This window comes from Aquarana catesbeiana, linkage group LG04 (assembly GCF_042186555.1).
Source record: "Aquarana catesbeiana isolate 2022-GZ linkage group LG04, ASM4218655v1, whole genome shotgun sequence".
NCBI classification, from domain to species: Eukaryota; Metazoa; Chordata; class Amphibia; order Anura; family Ranidae; genus Aquarana; species Aquarana catesbeiana.
The window spans coordinates 165,509,986-165,519,195 of NC_133327.1; the positions used below are offsets into that span (position 1 = coordinate 165,509,986).

General features: G+C 43.2%; 1 protein-coding gene across 2 annotated transcripts in view; it reads left to right on the forward strand.

Moving 5' to 3' along the window:
• The window catches only part of GYG1 (glycogenin 1), an 87,900-nt gene extending 79,119 nt beyond the window's left edge, over positions 1–8,781 (forward strand). The window contains exons 6-8 of one of the 2 annotated variants that reach the window (XM_073625908.1): positions 1,286–1,505; positions 7,732–7,782; positions 8,008–8,781. In XM_073625908.1, coding sequence (XP_073482009.1) covers positions 1,286–1,505; positions 7,732–7,782; positions 8,008–8,181 — 445 coding nt within the window. In that variant the 3' untranslated portion in view covers positions 8,182–8,781. The remainder of the gene's footprint in view (positions 1–1,285; positions 1,506–7,731; positions 7,783–8,007) is intronic. The other variant, XM_073625909.1, reaches the window with a different exon arrangement.
• Positions 8,782–9,210: the final 429 nt, after the last annotated feature.

The window sequence follows — 9,210 nt, forward strand, 5'->3', positions numbered from 1 at the left end:
TTCTACTCTTGTTCTCTAGATGGCTAGATGTTTGTCATATACAATATTTGGTGTACTTTAGAGCTTCTGTATCTGAGAAACCTTGTTTTTGTGGAATGTGCCTGTAGCTAGTAATGAATGAGCACTTTATTTTGTACTGGGGTTGCTGGCAGCTACTATCATTTCTACAGACTAACTGGGATATGATCCAAGTTTGGGTGGAGGGAAGATTTCTCGCATGAATGTGCAATCTGTGCTAAACCTTCTGAATTGTGCAGTCAGTGTTTTCAGATGTTGGAAGGATCTCATGACTCTACCAGTCCATATTTACAATTCATTTGTTTAAATTTGTGGTTTAAATAAGTGGTTTAGTTGGGTCACAATGGGGTCAATTCACTAAGCTTTACTGCATGCGGTAACTGTCTCATGTTACTCATTTGCAATGCCTCCAAATGCAGATTACTGTAAAAGTTAGATTAAATTTTTTTTTTTGCAAAAGATAAATGAATTTAAGAATTACAGTACCTTAAACAATTCTTAACCTCCCTGGCGGTTTCTGGAGTGTGGCTCAGGGTTAAATTTCAGTGCCATTAGTGGTAACCCCAAGCCACACTCAGGACTGCATTGTAGGATTCTGGTGTAGTGTACTGGCCTTGTTCCCCTGCTGTGTCTGCAGGCTCAGACCTCTGCCCTATGTGAGGCATCGGGTGGAGGACACAGCCCGCAGACACAGCAGGGGGACATCGCAGGATCCTGGGGATAAGGCAAGTACACTGCACCAGAATCCTACAATGCAGGCCCAAGTGTGGCTCGGGCTCTGTTCCCTGCGTGCGTCCCTCGGCGGCTAATTCAAAATTTTGAAAAAATCATAACGCATACAGTACACTAATCTAACATTACTGTATGAAATCATTTCACATCCTTTGTCCTGTGGCGTGTAAATTTATTGTGTGTGTGTGTATTCGCTGTAGGTACCGATTGCCCATATTTATGGTCATCACCTTCCAGATTGCAATAGTCAAGGTTTTGGCTTGTCACTTGCTTTGCTGTTTTTAGATGGGTATTACCTAGCTACCTTAAGCAGGGGTCCATGCTGCTTTAAAGTGCACAGGAAGCATGACTAAATTGTTTGGAATTTGTACAGGTCTATCATGCAAGCTGCTTACTGTTTACTTTGTGACTGGTGGAACTGAAGGGCAGTTTTGGGATGTCTGACCACATGCTTACAAAGTTGTAATGGGAGTGTTGCCCTTGTTTGCTTTTGAAACTAACTAACTTTTTTTTTTTTTTTTTTTTTTTTTTTAAGATTTGGAGCAAATGCCAAGGTAGTGCATTTCCTGGGTAAAGTGAAGCCATGGAACTATACATATGACAGTAAAACAAAGACTGTGAAAGGGGATGTGCATGACCAAACACTCATTCATCCAGAATTTCTCCAGCTGTGGTGGGACATGTACACGTCAAGGATTTTGCCCCTCCTTACAGAACACGGTGTGGTCAAAGATGTGTCAGTTGGCTTAAAAGCGGTAGGTTTGCCATTGGGTTACATTGTAGTTTTATCTGTAAACTTTAAACTGGGGATTAGTGAGGGACTTGGAAAGTAACAGGTTTTTAAGGATAGTGATGGTAGGTTGAGCTTAAAGCAGTATCATTTAACCCTGATCCTGTTCTGTTGCATGTTTTCTGCATCTAGAACTGTAACTTGTTATAAAGTTAGGATCTTTTTATATACTTGTGGCAGCTACCACAATTTTTTTTTTTTTTTTTTTTTTTTTTTTTTTTTCTTCCAGCAGATGGAAGGAAAACTGGCTTGATTTCTTCTCCCCCAGTCCCACCCATCAACACTGTTTGTTGGGGGGGGCTGGCATGTCAAGGGCAGTTCTTGCTGAACTTTAATCCATGTATGGCCAGCTTTAGACTGCACAGCTTCTGGGAGGGCAAAAACTGGAGTAGCCAGAATCTAACGGTTATCAACCATTCAACTTTTCCAGCTGCTTTAATTCAAATTATTTTTTTTTTTAAGATTTTCACTTTTGTTTAAAGTGTACTTCCACTTCAGACTTGGTGGGGGACCACCTCCTCTTCTGGAGTCCTCTGCCAGTGCTGTTCACTCCTCCTGCAGGTGCCCACTCAGCAAGCCTCATGCTAAGGGGGCACTTGTGCAGGTGCCCACCCAAGCCAGGCTGGCTGTCCATGTTCTCGCATAGCAAGGCCCAGCCATGCCCCTGCTTCCTGACCAGATTTGACTGACAGCAGCAGGAGCCTATGGCTCACTGCTGCCTGTGAGACTAAGAGGAGAGTGCTGCTGCAGCTGGGGACAACGCTGAATCTATTACTCATCCAGGTAAGTGTCTGGGATAATGATGGGTTTGGGGGGGGGGGGGGGAAGGGTGGTGCGTTGGTGCTTTGTTACCTTAAGGGACAACATGCATTTTAGGTATTTTTTATTTGGACATTATAACCACTTTATAAAGGCAAAGTCTATACATTCACTTTCCTCCCTCCCACCCCTCCACTCCTAAGTGTGCTAGCCTTACCCTAGACCTGTAGATCCTGGTCATCCAGGTCTTTGATTTTACTGAAGATGGACAGCTGAAACTGTGAAATAGTCTGGCTGCCTCTGCAAAGTCTCCTGTGAGCCCTTTTAATATAGTAGGGGCAGAGGCACATGACCAATAGGGAAGGTTCCTGAGGGTAGAGGGTTTAACTTGCTGTAGGAAAAGTGAAAGTTTCCACTTGCTGCCTTTTTACTTTTTTGAAGTTCAGGTTTATTAAAACATCTATACATTGCTCGGGCCAGCACATGTTCTCAACTGTTGATTCAATGTTATATACTTGTGGTGATGGCCACTGATGCATATTTTACATAGAGCAGGCCTGCCTTAAAACTTACATAAAAGACTACCATCAGCCTATCTACCAGTACTGTTTTTGCACTAAGGTGTAGCATGCACAAACCATGTTGCACTTTGTGGCACTGCTACTGTCCATTTTGGCTTCAGGCCACACTCTGGAATCATGGGCAGAATTGTGACATTTGCTGCAAACACATGGCCCTCATTTAAGTGCCATTCACTTTAAATGGCACACCAAACTGCATTTTGCTGCAATTGACCCACGTCAATACATGCCTTTAGGGGACAAGCTTCACATGTGTTTAAAGTTTCTTTTGGGTGACAAATGCTCATGGGGCAGCCAATTCAAGTCATGTGGAATAGCACTTTGAAAATCATGAGCAGGAACACTCGTTCCTGCCATGCGTAGTGTAACGGGCTCGAGTAGAAATCTAGAGGATCCAGCCTTGGCATGACTTTGTTGACTCAAAGCAGAGTTGTACATAAGTCTAGCTGTCTGTACCTTGGGAGACTAGAACTACTTGGTAAGGTGTTAATACTTGCTGGTCCATGAAAATGGCAGAATTTGCTACCCCTGCCAGAACACCAGTCAGCTGATCAGATGCCAATTGCCTGCTGGCTTTACTGCATGCTCGTTTGTCAGAAGCATACTGGAAAGAACTTGATCCTAGAGTGGGTGTCCCATGATGTCTAAGCAGTTGGGAAAACCAGCATAGTTGCACAATAACTGGCTTTAAAATGTGCTGATGCAAATCCTTTGGGCTCTAGCATGCTCTGGGAATCTGATTACAGCTATCATGCAAATGCTGACTTTTTTGTGCAAGTCTGCAGACAGTCCTTTTACCCTACTTTCCTTGGCCCATTGTAATATGGGGGTTAGTAACCTTTAGGCACATGAGGGGAATTTTAATTAAAAAAAAAAAAAAATGCTTTCCACAGAGCTGCTATAGCTAAGGCCCCTTTCACACTGGGGTGGTGGGGGCGTCGGCGGTAAAACAGTTCTATTTTTAGCGCTGTTTTTTACCGTCTTTGCGGCTGTATTCGGCCGCGTGCGGTTTTAACCCCCGCTGGCGGCCGAAAAAGGGTTAAAACTGCTCGTACAGCGCAGCTATAGCCGCGGTATTGCTGCGGTATAGCTGCGCTGTCCCATTGATTTCAATGGGCAGGAGCGGTGAATACACCGCTCCTTCACCGCTCCAAAGAAGCAGCTTGCAGGACTTTTTTACCCTCCTGCCAGTGCACCGCTTCAGTGTGAAAGCCCTCGGGCTTTCACACTGAACAAACAGCGGAGGCTGTTTAGGGGCGGTTTGCAGGCGGTATTTTTAGCGCAATAACGCCTGCAAACCGCCCCAGTGTGAAAGGGGCCTTAGTCTCTGAAATGTTCAAGAAGCATTATTTTTTTTTTTTTTTTTTTTGCTGACTTCAGATTTAAAGGAAAGTATGGGAATTTTAAATCCATTCATACTAGCCTATGTAGTTGCAACATCAGTATGATGCTGCAGCTGTCCCCCACTGGCTCTTACACCAAGAACTGAGCAATCGCATGGCCTCTGCTTACTGAAGACACCACAGAGTGGTGACAGTCAGCCACTGGCTCTGCTCCTCTAGCAATTACTGGAGCACCGGGATGTGGGTGGAGTGGCTGGTTCAGTTAAAGGCTGGTGCCGCTCGGGTGTCTGATAGGATGCAGACCTTGTTAAGATCCTATCGAAGCCTGGACTGACTTTGTGATGTCAGTCAAACTTTAGCCTGCTGTTGGCTGAATCTGGGTTACAGGAGTGCAGAATTGAGTGCACTCCAGGAGAAGCATGGCCAAAAGGGCTTTTGCAATACATCTCCTTTTTAGGCCTCATGCACACTAGATGTTTTAACACTGTACCTTGGGGAGCCTTAGGCTAACATGCAAGGGCCCTTTGAGTTGGACGGAAAAGAAACTGTCCATGAATACACAGGTGTTTAAAGGTGGGCATTTTGGTTGCAGAAACTACTCAAACCCACTGCCAGTGTCCAGGGGCAGCGGACGCAATTACAGGCTTCAAGCGTTTTCTAAATTTGTAACTAGAGGTCGACCGATATGGGTTTTTCTCTGGCCGATGCCGATATTTAGAAATCGCGGTGGCCGATGTGATGCCAAATTTTTTTTTTTTTTTTTTTTTTTTTTCCCCCCTTCATCTCATAAAATCTAACAGTTAGACCCCTTTCACACTGGGGCGTTTTTTAGGCGCTTTTGGGCTAAAAATAGCGCCTGTAAAGTGCCTGTAAAACAGCTTCCCTACAGTCTCAGTGTGATATCCCGAGTGCTTTTACACTGAGGCGATGTGCTGGCAGGATGTCTTTGGAGCGGTGTATACCGCTCCTCCACCACTCCTGCCCATTGAAATGAATGCGCACCGCTGCCGAAGCGGCTGCAAAACGTTTCGGCAGCAGCACTTCAGGGGCGCATTTAACCCCTTCCTCGGCCACTAGCTGGGTTATAAGCGCCCCGCTAGCAGCCGAATAGCGCCGCTAAAATGACGGTAAAGCGCCGCTAAAACTAACAGCGTTTTACCATCAACGCCTGCCTGCTCCAGTGTGGAAGCAACCTTAAGTAATAAGTGATACAGAAAATTTTTTACATTTAAACATTTATTGAACAAAACAAACCTCCAATCAGTTCACTTGTATGTATAATTTAGATTAAAAAAAAACTATCTTAAATATTAAATACACAAAAACAGGCAACCAAAACTTTTGGACGAAAAAAAATGGGCTAACTTTACTGTTTTTTTTTTTTTTTTTTTTTTTTTTTTTTATTGGTGTATTTTATTTTAAAAAATTGCGTTTGAAAGACCGCTGCGCAAATACCGTGACATAAAATATTGCAACAACCGCTATTTTATTCCCTAGGGTCTCTGCTAAAAAAATATATATATAATGTTTGGGGGTTCCAAGTGATTTTCTAGCAGAAAATACAGAATTTTTACTTGTAAGCAACAAATGTCAAAAAAGATTTAGTCTTTAAATGGTTAAACTGAGAACTTCTACACACGGAGTTCAGTCCATTGATAAAAGAACCCGAAGAGATACAAATGTGATCGGCCGATTAAGTAAAAAAATCCAAATATCGGCCGATATATCGGTCGACCTCTATTTGTAACGCTAGGCCAGGGGTAGGCAACCTTTAGAGATGGAGATTTACTTGATGTCAAAGATCATCAGGCACAGTGTCCTGTTGGGGCCAGTTCGCACCAGAATACACTGCCAGAAAGGCATGTTCCATGTGTTAACTCACTGCCTTGGTGATCTACTGCAGGTGATGATACATTGTTGACCCCAAATGTAGATCGCAAAAGCAGTATTTTGTGAGCACAAAAGATATTTTAAGTTTTACAAGAGTGCAGGGGGTCAGAAGTACGTTCTGCTCAGAGGGCAGGGTGGTGATGTGAAGGGTGGTCGAGGACACTGCACCTTCACATCACCTCCCGTGTCTCCCCACCCCCCCCACCGTTAGCAGAGATTGGGAGAAAGCCGTTCTAAACAGGGGTGGGAGCTGGCCAAGTGACTTCATATTAACAAGCTGGTGATTGGTTGCTAGGTCCTAAGCAACCAAATCGCCTGCGGGTTAACTTGGCCAGCTCCTCCCTGTACCTAAAGTAGAAGGCGGGGGTCGGTGGTGCAGACCTGTTTAGAGTCTACCTGTAGCCCACAATCGACGGGATGCTGACCCCTTTGTTAGGCTATATTTAGTGCTGTTAATTCATTTTAATGGTCAGAATAAATTCTGCCCAATGAAATGAGTGCTTGAGGTGTGTGTGTGGTTTAGTCCAGCACGCTGAAGTTTTGCAATCTCTCCTAGAAGCCTTTTCCAAATGCATATACCATCTGAAATTACATGGAAATGCTGGCTTGTATGTCTGTAATGCCATTCGCGTCACTTTTAACATGGCCGTTTTGCATGCCCTGGATCAGTGATGGTGAACCCTGGCACCCCAGATGTCTTGGAACTAAATTTGCCATGATGCTCAACTACACTGCAGAGTGCATGGGAAATGTAGTTCCAAAACATCTGGGGTGCCAAGGTTTGCCATCACTGCCCTAGATGAACCTCAACTTGGCATTATGCTTTACATCTGACCCTTTGACCAACTAGAAACAATGACTTGGTACAAGGTAGAGCGTTCTAATCAGGAAATAGAACGAGGACAATTAGGAAATATAGCTGACATCTCCCTGCTGCCTAGATGTCTGGCTACCCCAATGCCTTTAGTACATCTGGAGTCAACCTGAAACATGGGGATAAGATCTCTCCATTTTTGGATTTTTAGATTGTTTTGTGTCACTTGCTGGCTTAAAACATGTTAAATCTTTAGGGAAAGCATCTTCAGAATGTCAACACCTGTATTTCACTTCAGGCTTGCTTAATAAAAACCTGTCAAAGGAAACTGTCTTTTATTGCCAGCTTCATTTAGAAAGTGCTAGTTGCTGTTCAGGCTGTTCCACTGTCCATTACCTAACACGAGGTAAGTATCTAGATGGAAAGGTGACTTAAAGAACTTGACCCAGAAAAAGTGGGAGGAATGTTAAGGTATAAAAACAGATTAGGATGACTGCCAGCATATTGGTATTTTCAAGAGGCAGGGATCGGCAATGTATCATACTTTTGGTGGCCATAAATCTTTTGTTTGGAGGCTTTGCAAAAAGTCCCAGGACATTATCATGAAGCATTAGCCCTTAATTGGATACAGATGAATCTATGTACAAAACTGCTTTTGCATGTGAATTTTGATTATCTAAATGAAGATTTGGGCATTGTATTGCATGGGCACTCTTCCTTTCTTTCAGCAGAGGCCTCCTATATAGGATCTCAAATCCTCAACCTCTTCACTTTTTTGTTTTAACTTTCTATAACTATTCACAGCTATCGGGCTTGGTCTGTTCACTGGCTTTCTCTTGTCGCTTCTGTAGAGAGGTATGAACTTAGTGTTGTCAAATTACTCTGTACAATCTGCAGATTCCATTGCAGTTTTCTTTTTACTTGGGTTTTTTTTTTTTTACGTTTACTTGGTCTTGCTACTTCTGTGTTCGGTTCTGCTTTGCCTGCTTCTTTTGCATGGAGGCTATCCATTAGTTTCCTCATTTCCTCTTATCTGTTAAGAGCTCTGTAGCCTGTAGTAAAATGTGGTTTCCTTTTTAGGAGGAAGTTACAGAAGCAGTGTCGCAGATGTCAATAATGACTCCACCTCCTCCACCACCACCATCTATATCCTCAGAGGAACGCAGAGAGAGATGGGAACAGGGTCAGGTTGACTACATGGGAGCGGATTCATATGAAAACATCAGGAAGAAGCTAGACACTTATCTACAATAGAATTCTACTGTACTGCACAAAACCTCAAAGGACTTTTCAAAACCTGTTCTGAATTTGGAGCAGTCTTCTACCACAATGTTTACTTAACTGCTAGGAGCTTTACTAAACTTCAGCGGGTGGATATATCCACATTTGTAAGTTGGAATTGGGGGGGCATCCTTTTTTGTTATAAACCCATTTCTGTGCCATCTACCAATTTTTAGACTAGCGACGTGACTGTCACCTAAACCAGTGAACAAAACCTGTAAGTAACACACATCAGGTTTTCCTATTTCCAAAAGATGTGGTTTGTTGCTAGAACTAGTGATGCCCTTTCTCTCACTGCTAATGTTTCCAGCTCTTCTTGGACTAGCTGTGTAGGCTCTTCGGTTTCCCTCTCCAGCAGGATGTCCAAAATTGTCCCTATTTCCCTCTATTTGCAGTTTATGAACAAGAACTGTCACTACACTGGAGAAATGTGGCAATATTGTACAATAGAACCAATGCAAACACTGTAACCATCTTGAAATGCTGCTTGTTCTGTACTCTAGAGGGCTAATGTTATACATTTTTCAAACAACTGTATTAAGGCACTTCAAAGAAATAAACTGGTTATGGTCAGTGTGTTAGTTTTTATTACTATTGCGAAGGCTGTCTACCAAAAGCAAAGTATATTGTCCAGGTATGCCTGTAAGCTACCAGCTCAGAGCCATGTATGGCCAGGTAGGTTCTTGTATTAAGCACGTTGGTCAAAATTGGGATGGAGAGCTTGAAAGCAGGAATGTACAAAGTTCTCAAACTAATTGGTAATGTGGGTTGAGGCCATATTTCAGCATAAGTAACCTTTTAAGAGAAAGGACTCATAGAGCACACTAGACATTTTTGGACTTTTTTACAGCGGCAGTTTTTGGCTTCAGACACTTTTTTTTTTGCCCCCCCTACAAAGTCCCCATCATGTAGCCTATGTCTCCATGCACACAAAGGCTGTTATCAGCAGTTTTTGGCTGGGGTGTGTTTTTATTAAAGCAAAAAAAAAAAACTAGGAGTTTT